The 19,393-nt window shown below is 36.8% G+C and overlaps 1 protein-coding gene across 2 annotated transcripts in view; it reads left to right on the top strand.

The window, feature by feature from the left end:
- LOC124637302 (protein real-time) overlaps positions 1-19,393 on the top strand; it is a 69,659-nt gene that overhangs the window by 31,555 nt on the left and 18,711 nt on the right. For both annotated transcript variants that reach the window (XR_006985216.1, XM_047173662.1), the window contains exon 5: positions 158-337. Coding sequence is in view for 1 of the 2 variants with exons in the window: in XM_047173662.1 (XP_047029618.1) it covers positions 158-337 (180 nt within the window). In the remaining variant the exon portion in view is untranslated. The remainder of the gene's footprint in view (positions 1-157; positions 338-19,393) is intronic.

The following is a 19,393-nucleotide window of genomic DNA, read 5'->3' as shown; positions in this document are numbered from 1 at the left end:
GTTGTTTTACTGTGTAAAACTAAACTAACTTTTGGCAGCAATTTGGCATTATTAAATTATTCAATACCCCCACATTTATGAGATGACACAGTGAGTCATCTTTTGTCTACATTGCCACAAATTAGCATTTGTCATAATCACTCATTACCTTCACCAGGTAAGGAACTGATCGACGTATTCATGAAGGAGGTCCACAACGATGGCGTGACCAAGCTCAAGCCCTGGAAGAAAAATGACATCGCGTACAACCGGGAGCTCCGCCAGGCGGTGACCAGGGGAACCGAGCCGCTGTCCCCCAGGCTGTCTATTGCTGATCTCAGGAAATATTCCGACTCAGGTCAGTGGATTATTGAATCTAATCTTTATTCCTTTGGTGTTAAAGTCCAGTTTAGATCAACATGCATCATCAGCAGTTGCGTAACAGGCTGATCGGTAGATCTGCCACGTTAGAGGGACTTTGCTCAAGAACCATATAATATAACAACAATATAACCTAGGAGAAATGATGAGGAAGAAAACATACTATTGGGAATACCTTTTGCAAAAACTACACGCTATCATCGATTGAGGATAATTTGCAACATTATACTAAATGAAACTGTGTCCGAGAAGACGCATTGCGATTGCGTCCTTCAAAGTGTCACAATTTTTTTAGTGTTTTGTCGTTTAAATTCCATTATTCTATGTATAGAAAAAGTGCCATTTATAAAAGGCTAGTCTTTCTATTGTAGATCGAAATTTCCGGAGTCAATCTAGTAATAACTTGTCGCAAAGTGTCAGCCGCGCCCACACAAAGGCTTTACTAGTATTTTTCATGAATTTGTAAATGACTGATCGACCTTCGGCGATGGATATAGTATTATCCAACTTTCTTTTGTGTTCTCTGTCATTGCGAAAAAAACAAGGGTTTGTCATCAAAGAAAATCGTTTCATAGTCTGTAAAGCCGTTTTAAAATCGCCGGATAAAAATATTTTTATCAGCGACAGTATAACGTATGTTTGCAAGGACACAGTCGGAAGGTCAAAACGAGCTCATAAATACTAAGTGCCCTGTCATACGTAAGGGTTAACTTGGTTTAAAGGATAATGAATATTTATGGCAGTTGCGAGAGGGTTACTTACACGTGTATATAAACGACCGCGTATATAAGTTTATACGCGTCTATACGCGTTTTTTGTGGAACGTTTTAGGGGGAAAGCTCGATCAAAGTGGATTGCAAATGGTTAGCTTGTTATAGCCTGCCCTTGATGTTATTTTATTACATTTGTTTTTTGATTGCGCCTCTTTTGAGCTCATGTGTTTATCTATTTTGCCACTTGTGTAGGTTTGTGAAAAGGTACATTTAAGAAGTTAAAAAAAAAGACTTCGTATTTGACGCGCTTCTGGGAAGCCTACAAAAACACTTCGCAACAAATTATCCAGATCCGTAAAAAAACATTGCTGCTGCAAAATTCAATTATTTCAGAACTGACCAAAACGGTTAAGTCATGAAAACAGGAGACACGTATATCCTAATTGCATGAGCCGAGCACTTGAATCCTATTATTCCAGACTACGCTATTATTGTTCAAGCGTAGGAAGGTCTATACTAAGCCAGGGAACCTCTTACATAACAAAAAGAAATGCGTGATCATGGAAAACAAAATTACTACCGGAGATGCCATAACGCAAAATCTCCTAAGAAAGTAGCGCGCCAAAATGCAGGTGTTCGAGGGACGAGGAACGTTACTAGCTTCGCCCTTACACGCCTTCTATGGAATCCGCCTATTATTTTCAAAATAATATCGCGAATCAACCAAGACCAATCTTTGATAGATTGGTTTTAAGTTGACATGAAACCCGAACGCCTCGTTAGTTCTAGTAACTGATTATGCCTTGTTGCCATGCCCAACCTACCTTCCTTATGGCGTCTCCATCATCTTTCCTTCCTCCGTGAGCGTGATCTTGGCATAATGAGGTACTCAACACAAAGGGAGTTTATTTATATCTTCAACAAACTCGTAAGTCTGCTAATTAGAAAGATAAAGTCTTTGATTAGTTGAAGGCGAGGGATGAATTCAAGGCTCTGTATGAAGCCGGGGCTGTGGGTTGTTCGAAAGAGATACCGCGGCCCTGGTACACAAAAGGCCTATGACGGAACACGACGGTTTTTAGTCAGTAAGAGTCTGACACTCCCTCTCCGCTCCTAACCCACAGCGGGAGGGGTCATTTGATGATTTTTGGCGTCGTTAAAAAAAAAGAGGCTCTGTATGAAGTTAGGATAATTATATTTGCATATGTTTGGAGGAATACAGTCCAAATTAATGTAACCATATAGAAGAAGGTGACGGGCAGTGGACGGATACGGGTTGCCCAAGACTAGGATGGTTGGCGCTCATTGGGGAAGGCCTACGTTCAGCAGTGTATAGCAATTGGTTGATATAATGATGACAATGAACCATATATCTTTAAGTTTCAAATCAAAGCATTTTCTGAAGCAGTGGATTACCGAATGCAATTAACTTGTTGCTCTCAAATCTGTTTAGCTTACCATTTACTATTATAATAATAGGCTAACCGCACCAATGGATTTGCTTGATTGCCAATCTATGCTAATTGTCCCAGAATTATATTCTAACTAATTAACCTTCAACCTGCTATTATAGTCGGTCGAAGTTACCATTGATTTACGATTTGGTAAACCATTTCTCAATTTGACGAGGGTTATAATTGAATTTTCAGTTTACATAGGATATTTTATTTCGAATTTGATTGAAACCGCTACATTACAAATGTCGGAATATCCTAAAGAATTGTTAAACAGAAAATGTCGATCGTCTTTCACGATATTGGACGTTGTCTGAATCTGATTTAATTCTAAATGTTATTATTTTTCTTGTTATCGAAAAATGACAGGCATTAAGATTTTTTCTTGACAAAAATAATAGGCCCTTATCTATCATGTTTCTCTCTTCGATACCGATACGTTTCTATAGCTCGCTGATTGTCAGACTTTCTGTCGAAATATGTATAAAATATTGGTCATGCCCAGGTAACCAATTCAAAGATCCTCGCCAGGTTGGTTTAATCTGTAAACCATGAGCTCCTAGGTAAATCTTTCTTGTAAATGTTACGAAATAAAAAATCAATATAGCAGCCTTCACCGTTTGTTTTATGCCGCATTTCGGTCAAGGACGATTCTGCATCAAGTTTGTGCGCCCCGGTATAATTCAGGGACAGGTAAACTAGGCAGAAAACTGTCTCTATACACAGATTTATTCGCCTACATTTACTTTTAAAATGTCGTTTAATCAGAGTGTAGTAAATGGATAACTAAAGCTAATATGTATCTATGGTAGTGGATCTGCCATTTTATGTTATTATTTTAATTGAAATACTACCAACTTCCTAGCCTTCAGAATAGAACAAACTGAAACTCAACAATAACATTGAATCAACTCATCATTTCAGTTATTGAGAATTCCAACCAAATACTTTAGGTCTAGTTGAAGCTCACTTTGAACAGTGAATAAACAAAATTAATATTTCAAATTCCTAGTAAGGGTTTCGATTAAATAAATTATTTCTGACAACACTGGGGTGGAATTTCTGTGTAAAATGTTGAAACGCGAGCTTCGGGGTAATTCAAATGACGGCTTTAAACGCGAAATTCGTTGTAAGGCCGCTCGATTGAAAAATTCGCGAGCCCTCGTGTGTTTGTTTATTGTGAATGAACATTTTTCGTGGGTTTTATTTTCAGGTATTAGGTAAACTGGCTGTTGTTGTGTTATTGGAAAAACGTGTTTGTTTTTCCAGACAGAGTAGATGTTCTGAGTCTTAAAACTGTTCATAAATAGCTCTAGTCTACTATCGGATTTTCAAGGGTAAACATAATCCCAAAAACAACCCTCTCATTTCTTATTCAAATACGTCTTACGAAGATAGAACAAATATTGTCCAACTTATTTGTCCGTACAAAATCTTGGCACGTGAACATAATGCAAATAATTTCTCACTACCCAAAGATTTATGTGCATCAGATTTCGGAAGGGATTCTCGCCAAACGACCTCTAAACTACCCTCTTTCTTCCTTTCTTTCCTATTTTTTTAGTGAGCTTCGTGTTCCTCCCTTACGGTCATAAATATGGTTCTTATAAATCTGCGTGTTTAGTGCCCCAAACTGGGGTTTATTTTATCGAATGTTTGGCTAGACATGTGCTTTATTTTTTATTCAAACCGTGTATTATTTATTCAAAATATCAATGAATGAAGAAAAAAAACTTGTCATGTTGTGGTAAATTTTTGGCTTTGCACTGTGGGTGCATCAATATGCTTTCAAGACCTCGATTTAATATGTATTCTCTTCTTCTAATATGTATTCTTAAAGAATCCTTATTGCAGCTATACAACTATATATAAATCTATGTCATTCACAAAAATCCGATACGTATAAGAATAACACACGTGCTCACTCTATAAAAAAAAACGTGCGAATCCCCCGACACCTAAGATAACAATCTATCGCTCCTCAACCGACCCGAAACAAAAGAAAACCACTCGTGAATCAACAGCCCCACTTCATCGATAGTAGCTAACATTTATCGCTCGTCAACTTTATGAATAGGCCGGTAGATTTTATTGCGGCACCTGCACGGCTTCCGAGATTATGTCGAGCGGTTAAGTAGCTCTAGTTAATCCAATGTCAAGTACCTCGCTTTTTGGATCATTTCGTATGCTGGTCTCGTTTTTAGGGACTGAAATTTTGGACTTTTTGTAGGGTTTAAATTCATCTGCAACGACTAGGTTCCTAGACGACTTCTAATATTCTTCCTGCTCAAAATCATTCAGTATCAATTTTATTAAAAAGACTTCCAAGATTTATTCATAAAAGTTGCTTTTGCAAACTGCCATAAATTACGGTTTACATCGTTTGGCTCGGGCCGTCGACTAATGAATATATTATTAGTACCTATACCTAATGCTAAACCGACACAATATATTGGAAACAGATTTTCTCAACGTAGCTAATTTAAGTACGAGAAATTTTGACACAACGAGATATAAACCCCTATACTACCCTATCCTATATACCCTATACTACCCTATCCTTATTCCTTCCCTCACATGACGTTTTCCTCTGCAGAAATGTCAGAAGATTCCACTCCGCCAGCCAGCCTCACGTTGTTAAAATCGACCAGCCTGAAGCGCCTCGCGAGAAGGTTCCGCTCATCTAGTCCAGGCACGTCAAGTATCAAGGCAGAAAGATCATCAGATCACAGGAAATCTAGCCTCTTAGCTAAAGGTGCCGGTTTCTTACACAGAAGCAGACAGAGACTACAGGACAGTCGTCCAACTCGAACACACTCTTTGAAACGGCGACATTCTTCGGAAGCTAAGCTGGATCAGGGTTTATCAGGGCTGCCTGTGGACGAGGTGACCTCAGACAGTGACCTGGTGCGGCTCCAGCCGTGCACGTGCGAGAACAGCTCCTTGGCTCAGGTCCTCACCAGGTGGGATAACCTTCTAGTGGTGCTAGTTTGTGCAACTGTGATAATGCTCATTTTGTCCACTCCCATTTCTGTCTTTTTGGGCAGAAGAGAGCGACGGTTATAAGTGTAAATATATTTTATTTTTATTTTTGAGTATTATGTTTGTTTTATTATTATTTTTTATTGTTGGAGAATATATTTTATTTTAAGTTTTAAATGTGTTTAAAACTTTTCGGCATAACAAGGTTTACTTCAGGGCCTTCATTTAGCTAATGGGTTTAATAGAAAATCTCATCGAAGAGTGTTCAAAGAGTTCAAACTTTCAAGGATCATAATGTTGCGAAGTAATGGCAAGGTGTATCTATCACTGACAGCGGGTATCACGTGTCAATCTACGATATTGTTATTGGAAAGCGCTGCGAATACGCTTAAGTAATTGAATAGGCTATCGATCCGCCGCCGGGCCTGCACTGACCCTCAAACGAAGCCTATTTTCGATTTAATGGTATGGAAATATTGTTTTTTGCGAATATCGATAACCTCCTTTGACAGTTTTGCTAGAAAAATGGAGGCTTTGTGGCCTGTTGGCTAGCGATAACCGAGTGGTATGCTCGGCCGAAAATTTTTTACGCGTCCTGGTTAATTTTATATATGACATATTGGGTACAAGATTTATTATTGTAGGCCTTCAGTTCGGATTTCGCCCGAAAAAATATTTCCGAAATACAATATAGGAGGACAATAATACGTTTTGAAATATTATCTCTGTTTTGGCCCACGAAGGTCACTATTTTTCGCAAACGAATAAAAAGTAGACTTGGTCCAACCGAGCTCGCCTAAGACGATTTACATATGAAATGTAGTAACAGAGAGGCACATAAGATTCACAAATCCAATATTAGTATTATTATCCAAGTCTGCATGCTTGTTTAATAAATTAAAGTTCCAGACTTAAACCCTGAGTAAGTCGTGGGCGTATGTCTGCGGCACGCAGATGACGCGTGCAATATTATGTGACTCAATCTGACTGCTTGAATGAATCGGTGCATAGCGCCATGCAGGCGCCAAAGATAGGGTGCTTATTATCGACTTTTGTACTACGCTCATTCATTTTTTTGTCAGTATTCCTGATTAAATTATACGGGCGTTTGCAACGTATGTGTATATTTTAAGATAAAACGGCTGATCTATGGAACTTACGAAAATAGTAACTGTACGGATGGATGCACTTAACCTATGAATGCATGTAAATGATAGGAGAATCCGGATATTTTATTATTAGCCCTTCTATGATAAAGAATTAAGGGTACAAAAATGACGTACTTACAGTTAAGACCAGATTATTTAAATACCCGCACACGTGTGAAGAAACAAAAGAAACTTAAAAGTGCTCGTCGTTCTTTACAAAAGAACCTCATCAAGCTATCGTTTAGTGCCCTTATCTGCGTATTATAAGATGCCCGACCAACTTGACGACAAGACGCCCACTTCTTACTCTTTGTTCAAAATGTTAAGCGTGATCTACATAAAGCGAGAAAGTATTTTCTTCTTTCCAAGGTGTTATTTACAAAGTAAAATTAGACTGAGTTCCTAATCGGATTATTGTTGTTTTTCTGAGAAGGGGGCGTAAGTTACGCCCACAGGATGTTTTATGATTAATGCCTGACCTAGTAAACGGGTCGCTATTGTGGAAGTTTCAATGTAAAATCTATCTAGGGTGACCAGCTGTTCTAATTAGGAAAGTTGGAACTAGAATACCGAAGTAATTTTATAGATTGAAGGCAAAAATATCTTGTTTTACATAAAATAATCCTAGCATCATGTACATAGACGCAGTAACAACTGTCACGCATTCAAATGTGCAAGTTTAACTCCCTCTAAAAGCTGAAACTGAAATAGATATCGATTCTACAAGTTGCCAAACTGAATCTAATGCATTTTGCAGAATCGATGCACCTCGAAAATACGAAATTCTCAGTTGAAGACTGTCTTGTTTAACGAGAAACGGTGAATGCCATATGGGTCTGAACTGAGCATTGTAGAGGCACAATGCGCGCTCTAAATGTCGAACGTGACCCAAAAACTAAGGGGAAGTGGAAGTGAGAACCTTTAGCATTAAAAGCTAAGGCGCGAAATATTTACTGGTGGGAAGACTAAAATTTTGAGACAACACATATGTATGCATTAAATGTCAAACTAGGGATCGGCAATGTGCTTTCATTTAGGTGTTCTAACGGCCTGGGACGCCTCTCAGTTTTAAAGACTGCTCAAACATTATTCTGATTTTGTCACATTTACGTATGTAAGTTTCTGACTGATAAAAAGACTAAAATTAAGTAACGTTTGAGTATTTTGAGGTAAGCCTGTAATCTGCTGTTCCTCTGATACACCTGAAAATCGATCACAAGTCCTTTCAATAAAGTTTAAAATATAACTCCCTACACACATCTATCTCAGGCTTCCGCATGTAAAAGCTTACAAGGGTAAAAACCTCTTCATTCATACGGTTAAGCCTAGTTATAAAACTAATTCGCGTTATGTTCACGTAAACGAGCGGCTGTCAGTTTTGCCCAAAACTAATATTGCTTTAATTAAATGGAGTTTGCAACTTTAATACCTGGAATACGTTGGTAGTTCTAGTTAGAAGCATTCAACAAAAAGGGCTTACACCATTTTGAAGTGTCCCTATGATTGCTGAAGCTTATTATAATAGAGGTTGCTGTTGTTGCTACAAGTTTATAATAGTGATAAAAGGATGTCCTTTCTTTTATTCATCAGTAGGTATATTTCCTGTACTATCAATCTTGCAGGAAATCTCATTAACAAGAGGTAATCAAGTATTCGTACGTGTAAATTGATTGTTAGATCCTTAATTAATTAGTCACCGAAATAAACGGCTTATTTATTTTGGATAGGTGTAAGTTTCGTTTTACAAGAATAACGACGGACGACCAGAATATATTAAGAACTTGCTTTCGCCAGCGGATTCACCAGTGTCCCGTTCGAACTACTCCGCCGTGCACTACGAGTAACATATGTATAGCCTTCCTCGATAAATGTGCTCTATCTAACATATATATTTTTTTTATAACGAAAGGTTGGTTTGTCTAATATCATGATCAAGGCATAACTAAATGGGCTCTGTGTAAAACTGAAAGAATTTATAACAACAAAAGGTTGGTTTGATTGACATCATGATAATAGAAGACATAATCTTCAAGAAAATAGACATCGCCTTACCAGACATTTCAGTAGCCACATATAAGAAGCTTATTGTTGGAATATACGCACGATGTACGTATAATACCTCCTTTACAAATATCCAAGATTATATAAAGCATACCTACTTCAATCATTCGTCAAACATTCAATCATTCAATGTTCACTTTAATCGTACGTTCTTACATTCGAAATATAACAGTCGTTCAGGATACATGTGTTTTCTTTGTCTCACCTGCACCCATATCCAACAGGTTATGGGCCCAGGCCGTTTTCTGTAGTTAAAAGTAATACAACAAAATTTTAAATTCAGTGAAAGAGTGTAAATTAAAATTGCATTAACAATGAACAAAATATCACATCTTTTGACGGTGTTATTTCTGCGTTGCTAGGTGATGAGCAACTCAATATGGTTTCTGTGAAGACTACGCCTACTACTAGACTACGACTCGATCATGAATTGTATAATAATAATGAGACCCACATGAGACCCACATGAGACCCACACTCAAAATAAAAATAATTAGTGCTCTCGCTGTGGCGGCATATTGGGCTGACAAAGTGTAGTCTCACTATAAGACATGTCATCGACACGAAAGAAGAAGAATAAAAATAATTATCAACCCGGAAATTCAATGCATATAATATCAATATAATATAAAAAAAAAAAAATGTATTGTGATCATTGCGGACGTCGGAATAATTTCAAAAAGGACTGCCGTTACTTAAAGGGACTGCAGCAAAATAATCAATGGGTGAACTTCAAAAGTCTGCCAATAACATTGAATACTGCAACAATGACCAGGACGGTTTCATTTTTATGATTTCATAATGTAAATTGTCTGCTAATTATGTAGAAAATAATACTGTTTATTTTCTTTTAGATTCTGGTGTGACAGATCATGATGACATATATCATATTAAAAAAAAAAAAAATTAAAATATTGACAATGTAAAAAGGTTTTAACCTCGTACGTCGAATTATCCACACCATTGAAGATCGGTGTTGCTAGGAAAGGAGTTTCAATCCTGGAGTTTGGTAAAGGGTAAATCGAGGTAACAACATAAATTCAAGGATCAATTGATGACGTTTTATATTCACCGGAGGTACGTTATAATATGCCAAAAGACTGGTATGTCGGTAATTTTTTTTTTAACATTTATGGTAAAAATAATAAATGTTTTATGACAGGTGAGAACATCAATCACTAACGTTTTTTTTTAGTATTACTTTTAAACAGTAATAATTCTCTGAGTAATTTAAATTTTGTTGAAGAGAATCACCAAGACTGTGTAAAAGAGTATAAATAATACGGCATAGTACTCACTTAAATAAACAGAAAAATCAAATGTTCAAATATGGAGTTGATGAAAATAATGTTTTTATTTGATAATTCTGATGAATTATGTGAACCTTGCATATTTGGTAAAAACCATGTACTGTAGATGATAAGAACTATTTTGCTACGTTTATAGACAATTTTATACATTACAGTGCAATATCACACTGTTATATATTTGATGTACCTACGCTAAGTCAGAAGTGCTGACATGTTTTCAAGATTTTGTTGCTAAAAGTGAAAATTTATTTAACCATAAAGTAAACTAATTTATATTGCGATAGTGGGCGAGAATATCTTTCTAATGAATTTAAAGATTATTATTGTGTTTGTAAGGAATAACTTAGGTACTGTTTAACAGTATCGAATAGCCACAACAAAATGGTGTCGAGGAGCGTATGAATCGTACGTTAATCGAAATGGCTCGACCATTGGTTACAAATTTAGTTACAAATTGGTTAGAAATTATATAAAATATTCTGGGATGAAGCTATATTAATATACATATTTAACAAATAGACTACCCACAAAAGCGCTCGCCAATAATAAAACACCATACGAAACATGACACAATCAATACCGAAAATACGAAACCGAAAATAAGTCATTCAAGACATTTAAAATAATGATGATGATTCGGTTCAACATGTTCATGATAAAACTAAAGCCTCGAAATTTGAAAAAAAAAGTCATTTAAAGCCATATTAGTTGGTTACGACCAAAATGGTTACAAACTATTTACCTAATACAGAAAATAACCAATTCCCTATTGCGAGGGATGTTGATTTGATGATAGAAAGTGCTTGCGGCACTAATAACCGCGTAGACAAACACTACCACAATCATCTGTCCAAGATGCTCTGTGGCCAATGATGATGATGATTTGATGAGTTGTATTTCTATAATACCTGTTCAAATTCCCGCCTAAATTAACAAGCACGATAACGACGATAAATCGGCAAAGTTAATAGGCAACAAACACAAACATAATCATTCCCCTGATAATAGCTCAGAAGCTGGACCTTCATCTAGCAAACTGAGACGTAATACAAATAATTCTCAAAGTACCCCAATAGATTATAAAAGGATTGATGACCCATTTTTGCTTATCGCTCACAACTGTTCAATCACTACCATGCACCTATTGTGACATTTTTAGTGGGGATGATTCTAGTATACATATGTTGAAAACCACAAAAAGTGAAATAGAGTCTAATCATAGAAATAATACTTGGAATCTCATAGCAAGACCTAAAAATTTTAACATAAAAAGCTCAAATTGGGTATGTACAATTAAAAATAACAAGTTTGGGTAAACGATTTTTGACTTATGATTGTATAAAATGCTTGTACATTTGAGGGGGGCTGTTGGAATATACGCACGATGTACGTATAATACCTCCTTTACAAATATCCAAGATTATATAAAGCATACCTACTTCAATCATTCGTCAAACATTCAATCATTCAATGTTCACTTTAATCGTACGTTCTTACATTCGAAATATAACAGTCGTTCAGGATACATGTGTTTTCTTTGTCTCACCTGCACCCATATCCAACACTTATTCTAACCAATGCCCTTTTCCAAGCAACCCTTATAGATTTAGCTAAAGAGTAGGTTAATATATCGACTTCGACAAACAATAGTTTTGTTACAATAAACGCTGTTTAACATACGTTTACATAAACAAACAGACGCGACTGCCGTTTGATGTTCAAGGCTTGTATTGTTTTGCTACCCGTGTTACGGATGTTTTGCTGTCACTAGCTTTGTTTTTATAGGAAAATAGCGTTCTTTAATATGTTTGTACATAAGTATCTGTAATTATCTTTCACCTTGCACTGCAGAATTATCGATCTGCTGGTTTTTGAGGCATTACGTATTGTGCTAAAACAATGTAAAGGAAAATACTTATGTTCCCTTAATTACATCGAGAGTGAATGGCTTTCTGAGAAATCTCTATATGGTGTACTTATCAGCATTCCCTAGAATCCAAGCATTGTATATTTCTGTATGTTCAATTAAAATCACAGTGCGTGGGAATTCGGGTATTTTCCATGTAAATGTTCTGAACTTGAAATATACACATCTTTTCCATATCCATCGTGTGACGCAAGCATGAAATATGAGGGTAGATATGAAAGCAGACAGGCTTCTGAAACATTTGCGTATTCTCGCGATATTAACAAACTTTTGAGTGGTCTTCAGACGTCCCCCATTCATCTTTCAACATTTCCAAGGAAAATATGTATTTTTATATTTTAATTTTATAGCAGATTCTAATTTATCTTTTGTTCTTGTTCAGTTCTTTTGAATTGCGCGTAAATATTACAACGAGAGCCTTTTCCTAGAAGTGGATAAGGAAGACATTTCATTTTGGCGGAGATAGCTAAAGCTTTTACATATTTTTCCATTAAAGAAAAAAAAGACTGGCGTCACTGGCGTGTAGATTACTCGGAGTACTTTAATCAAGACCGTTGAAAATTAAAATAAAAATCTACTTCATTTTTGACAGTCCGTAAAAGGTTATCTTAATCCAATTTCAATTGTATCAAGCAATATCAAAACACCATAAAAAAGTCACTACACATTCTATGTCACAATCCATCAACAGCATCCTATAAATAATTCCCATCAATTTGTCGACGACAATGCGTCAATGTGGGTCGCTACCACGAAATATTGATGCTAAGCGGATTAGCGAGCGGTTCCGCCGGTCGTGATCGCAGGAAGCGGCGCACGGGAACGACCTTAATCGCAGCTATTTAGCCATTTGCCTGCTTACCGCTGATGACGAATAGATTACTCTAACGGCGGTTTTCGGCGGTCACAAGAATAATTTTGCAAATATTTCTGTCCTTATTTCAGTGTAGGAAAACTTTTAAATTGATTTCGTGGAATCCTATAAAAAAGATGGTTGATCAATAAGCCTTGAAGAGAAATGCTTGTAATCTCCCTTGATTGCGGTTAATTCAAGCTTCAATAATACCTTGATCAAGGTTTATTGCGTCAGAGACTCAATAATATTGTTCTGAGTCGCAATTTCCTTTACCAATAGAAAAATAATAACAGGCTATCTAGTATCTAGGTCATGTAAGAACATAAGTTTTCTGGTTGTCATCCTGCGGCGATAAACGGCCCACTAACAAAAATGGGTCAAAGTCGGGTCTGCCCGGTGGAAGTTTTTGGCCTAATTTATGACTTTCTGCCCTTTTTCTTTGTTTAAGCTCTTTGTAATGGCCGAAAGGTCTAACCTCGTTTTTTGCACATTAGAAAGAATTATGGGTGCTTCGGACATACTGTTTGGATTGAGAGGTTTGTAGGTCTCGGTAGCTAGACCATATGCACCCCAAAATTTAAGGCATTTTAGTAATGCTCATTGCCGTTTCGTGATTCAGGATTGCTTTTTCCATCTTATCTAACGACAACACGAGCTTATTTATCAACAAAACAAAATGTCTAGACCGTAGCTATTTTTAACAAATCTAATAGCAAATCCAGTGCAATAATCTAGGTTCCAGTCTTTTCATGTGATCCGCAATTTGCGAGTAAATCTCAGCGCGTGGGCGGTCACAGTACCAAGGGAATGGAACTCTTCGATAATATATATGGATGCGCCCCTGGAGCCCGGCTGATTGGTTCCTAGCGTTATTAGACATGTCTAGAAGCCTTAATGGAAAGCTAGATTTATTTATAAAATATGATGTCAAGATAGGAACTTGTAGGGTTATGTATGAAAGGCTGCGGGATTGATCGAAAGAATTACTGCGGTTCTGGAACACGAAGGAACATGTAAAGACTTCTACTACACCAAAAAAGTGACGATTGAAAGTAAGAGAAGAATGTGTAGTTGAAAAACTGAGCTTATGTTTCATGCAGCAGTTATAATTTACCTACAGCTTCGATACTAACATACAAGATATTATTATCCTAGTAAGTAATTTCGTTAAGTTCAGACAGACATAAATGCAATCTTATGATGCGGCAAGGAATCCCTGGCTAGTATTACGTAGTAACTAAGTATATATTTAGTAATCTGTGCAAGTAGGTAGATACATTAGATTGGTGCTTGTATGTTTGCATTTCAAAGCTTATTAAGTAATGCAGACATGCTTAGCATTTTAGCAGAACATTGAGTCGTGTAAGTGTGTACGCGGATGATGTAGCAATCGACTCGTTAGGCTCTGGAAGACGCTCTGGAGGCATGGAAGAGACAGTTGCAGGCAGGTGGACTAGTTCTGAGCGTTTCGAAGACCCAGTATATGGAGTGCAACGTGCCTATCCCCCGTACTGACCCGATAGTGGTTGATGGACAAGTAGTTCAACAGTGCGAAGAGTATAAATACCTGGGTAGCATAATTGCCAAATCCGGAAGCCTGGAAAATAACATTCAGAACCGAATATCAGCCGCCTGGCTTAAGTGGCGCGAGCTTACAGGAGTTACCTGCGACAGTCGAATGCCCATTAAACTGAAAGGGATTATTTACAAGTCAGTCATAAGACCAGTTCTCATTTATGGAAGCGAGACGTGGGCCGTAACAAAAAAGCATGTTAGTACCATCCAAGTTGCCGAGATGAAGATGTTGCGGTGGATGTGCGGAGTAACGAGGCTCGATAAGATCCGTAACGAGTACGTACGCGGTAGCCTTGGAGTACGCGATGTCGCCGACAAACTACAAGAAAAACGGCTGCGATGGTACGGACATGTTCAAAGGAGACCACCTGAGTACATCGGCAATGCGACACTCAATCTCGATATACCCGGTCAAGGGCGCAGAGACAGGCCAAAACTGCGGTGGTTGAGTGTCGTAAAGAAAGATATGATAAGCTGCGAACTCGAAGAGGAAGATGTCCAGGATAGAGCGAAGTGGAAGAAGAAGATACGGAAAGCGGACCCGCGGGATAAACGCTAAGAAGAAGAAGAAGAAGAAGAATTGCGCAATATGACTTACAACAATCAATAAACTTGTTGCAGCGTTGCACACTACCAGGAAATGCGCTAATAATATGCATTCTAGAGCAGTGTTTAGTCAAATTAAGCTTACACGTTTATTTATTTTGTATCTGGGTGGGCTATGGGTGTGTTTAGACCAAACAGACCAAGAACTAGACCAACTAGAGCAAAAATAAGGGCATTCGTAGCATTTTAGCACTGTTTACCTATCAAATTGTTTTAATGTAAAGATACACAGCAGATGAGCAGACACATGTGATTATTTCTGAGAGGATTATCTCAGAAATAATTGATAGTAATATACATACATAGATGTAAAATTGGACCCGCAAGTTTGGTTTAAATTAAACCATAGTCAGTGATGGCAATGGGCGTACCACAAGGTTCTATATTAGGTCCGTTCCTCTTTTTAGTTTACATAAATGATTTGCCCTACTTATTTGATAATCAACCTAAAATGGTGTTGTTTGCCGATGACACTTCTCTTATTTTTAATATTGATCGACGTAGACGTACCTTAGACGACGTAAACAATTCCATTCTCCAGGTTCAAAATTGGTTCAACGCAAATAACTTGGCTCTTAATGAAAAAAAAACAAAATGCATTCGATTTTCATTGCCAAATGTAAAAAGTAGTGAATGTGACATTATACTTAATAGTGAAAAACTAGAATTTATAAATCAAACAGTTTTCCTGGGAATCACTCTTGACAAAAAACTACAGTGGGGACCCCACATTACATCTCTTGCGGGTCGTCTTAGCTCGGCCGCCTATGCTATCAGAAAGATGAGGCAGCTAGCGGACGTAGAAACAGCTAGACTGGTATATTTTAGTTACTTCCACAGCATCATGTCGTACGGCATTCTGCTGTGGGGACGAGCTGCTGACATTGAATGCATATTTATCTTGCAAAAGCGAGCTGTCAGAGCTATGTACAACTTACGTAGTCGTGAATCTCTTAGGGAACTGTTTAAAAAAATTAATATCATGACCGTACCTTGCCAATTTATTTGTGAAAATATCATGTATGTTAGGAAAAACTTACATTTGTTTGAAAAAATATGTGATAGACATAATTATAACACTAGAAATAAAAATAAGATAGCTATCCCGCAGTTTAGATTATCTAAAGTACATACATCTTTCATGGGATATTGTGTCAAATGTTATAATAAAATACCAGACAACATTCTGGAACTAAATGACATGCGGTTTAAAACTCATATAAAAGCCACACTTTGTAAGCAAGCATATTATAAATTAGAAGATTACATTCAAGATAAAAATGCTTGGAAACATGCTGGTCCTGCTCCATAGGACATACTGACAAGATCTAATTAATTAACAAATTAAAATTACACCAGCAAATAAAATTGTATTCATCTTTTGATTATTTGTTTGTAACTTTGTACCAAAATATAAACCAATTTGTAAATGTGAACACCATGTAGCATTTTAATTGTCACTTTATCCTCATTTGTCTTTGCGATTCTACATGATCTTCGCATGCTTTTACTGTATGTATCAATACATACAAATTGTAATACTATATTATTTTTAAAAAGAGTAACCATGGAGTTTCTTGCCCGTTCTTCTCCATAGGAAGCTACTTTTGGAATGGGCAACTAGAATCAAACTTAGTTATAACTTTGACGTTCATAAGTGCTTGTAAAGGCCTAAATGAAATAAATGATTTGACTTTGACTTTGACTTTGACTTTGACCATATAAAACGAAAGATATACTTACTAATCTATAGTTCAAATTTTAATGTATCCTAATACTGAACATTTTTTTTTGTTAGATTAAAAATAAATCCATATGTTTACATAAAATAAAATACCAAATTATATCAATAGCATAACATGAAACACAAAAGGGTATCCATTGTGTACATACATATAACATCAATATTGTTTCTTATTGTACGCCACCGATTCATCTCGGAATATCGCCCGTGTTCTCCGGACTAAAGATTTCTGTCAATAAAGGATACTCGACAATTTTCTTGTGAAAATATCTTTCTCTGAAAACAACTCGTTTTCTTGTGTATATTTGCATTTTGTTATTGTCTTTTTATATTATTGAGCACAAATATTGGTTTAACAATAATGAACATTATGAACTCGTGATATTTTTTTCCAATATTGTCAGAAATTTCCACATGAGCCACCTTCTATTAATATTACAGTCAATATACATAGCTTAAACAGCTGTCGTATTCCGTAATTACCGAATCGATTAGAATTCCTGCACTGTTAGGAACTTACACTATCTACAACTGACTAAAATTCCACCACCATACACAGAGATAAAACAGAACTTTGTTCCGTTCTACATTCAAAATGATCGTGTCCCAAAGTTGAGATAGCGGTCGCATCCTCATAACTCACCCTCATTCATCCGCATTCATCCCCCATTCACCGTGGAACGGATCGTATCTGTGACGTCACAGCCGTGACGTCAGCGCGTGGGAGCTGGGCCCACGTACATACCAGCTGATTTATATCGCTATAAGTGGTTTGAACTTTAAGTCCTCAACTTGTTAGGGAGAAAAGTTCATGCTTCCGCTTATGTCTAAAAGTTTTTGCGAATAGTTGTTTGTGTTTTAAATTGGATGTCTGAAACAGATTGGAGACGGTTTGATATTGCGGAAGTCTAGACATTTAGTGCATGAAAGCATGAGTACTTATGTAATAGAGATATTATATTCGTTCAGACTATAGTATAGGTATGTAGCGATGCAGCCGTCTAGAAATTACACATTTTAATAAATTAAAAGTAAATTCTACTTTCTTAATTTGATGCTTGCGGATATTTAGGAACAGCAAAAAAATCTGCTAAGTCCTTGAACACAATGTATTTGCCTAAAGAACTAACTTTCAGTGAAGGTTTCTGGCAAATTGCATATGTAAATGTATGTAGATCGGTCTAATCGACCCACATACGTACATCCAACAAGTGAGCTTTAACCCGTTTCCTGCGAGGCTGACCTTAACCCTGTCACTGCAGAATCGTATCTGCAATTGCGGCAATTTTACTTGACTTCTTGCCACTTGGCAAAGCCGACAAACCAAGGTCTTTTGATCCAGCAACTTACATTGCTCGTTAAAATAATAGCCTTCGGGGACGCTGAATAATTCGCTGAACTAATAAAATGGATTGGGACTTCAGTTTTATTTCCCTCTAGATACTTTTCCGTAGGTAAAATTTCTACGAAGCACAAATACTATTTGGATTTTATTATTATTTCCGAGTACTTTTCCGTATAAAGTAGAATGGAAGTGTCATTATAATGGATGGTTCGGCAAAAATACGGTAAGCCTTATGACGTAAAAAGGGTTTAACAAAGAGCCTTGATTAAGGTCCATTGTTTAGCTGGGTGCTATCGGGGTGCGTGGGTGTGCGAGTGAGCTCTTCCGATGGTAAAAATATTCGCCAGTCAGCGCGTTATTTGGAGGGTCCATTTTTAGGGATCCACCGGACTAATATCAACTTATCGTCACATGCTTTCATGATTATTGTATTGTTTTGGTTTTTCCAGTAGCTTCTACGTAATTAATTGTTTGTTACATTACCGGGAATTATATTGTAGTGATCCAAATAAAATCATCATCGGTGTAGGATCGTGGGATGTGCAGATTACGCCGTATCAATTACAGCAAAAAAAAACAACCGAATTCGGAGTATTTTGGCGATTTATTTTGGCTGTATTTATATCGGAAATTCCCTGTTATTGTACTTATTGGTTATTCACATTATTTTGTTTATACAAATAGGGGTTTAGTGTGGGCTTAGTGGGCGAGCAAGGAGCTTACCTCGACTCCTGGGTGAGCACCTGTCTTTCCTACAGGGGCTCTGTAGCTATCAAGTGTCGGATCTGGACTTAATCTCCTTGGAAACCCTTTAAGATGGTATTCGATATTTGGGGAACGTTTTGCAACATTATTGGGCTTTTTTGAAGAAGTAAGTGTATCTTCAAAGCTGAAAATTCGCTGTAAATGGAACAAGTTAAATAAAACCTTGTAAAATATACGAGTACGTATGTGGGTTTTAGAAATAATTTTAAGACAACAATAAGTAACTTTGCATAATATGTAAAATGTCTGAAAAAATACAGTGCCGTATTTTCTTCTTTCCATTTAGATAGAACTTGAAATGTTTTTATTAATTCTAAAATCACATTAGAATTAATAAAATGTTTAACTAGTCGACATGTGAAATTGGAACAATTTGATTAGCTATTTCTGATTTGGAAGGTTGGGTCAGGTTGGGTCAACCCGTCTGGCTGTCGTCTAAATTCAGATATGCTCGTTGTTTTTCCCTCAGGGTTTGGTAGAGGACACTGGTATTAAGTATGTGTACTCAATAGTTACTTGATTAAGTCACAATAAAATCCGTGGCTTT

Source organism: Helicoverpa zea, chromosome 16 (genome assembly GCF_022581195.2).
Source record: "Helicoverpa zea isolate HzStark_Cry1AcR chromosome 16, ilHelZeax1.1, whole genome shotgun sequence".
Taxonomy (NCBI): domain Eukaryota; kingdom Metazoa; phylum Arthropoda; class Insecta; order Lepidoptera; family Noctuidae; genus Helicoverpa; species Helicoverpa zea.
The sequence above is the reverse complement of the archived record's forward strand: the minus strand, read 5'-3'. Positions and strand labels throughout refer to the sequence as shown.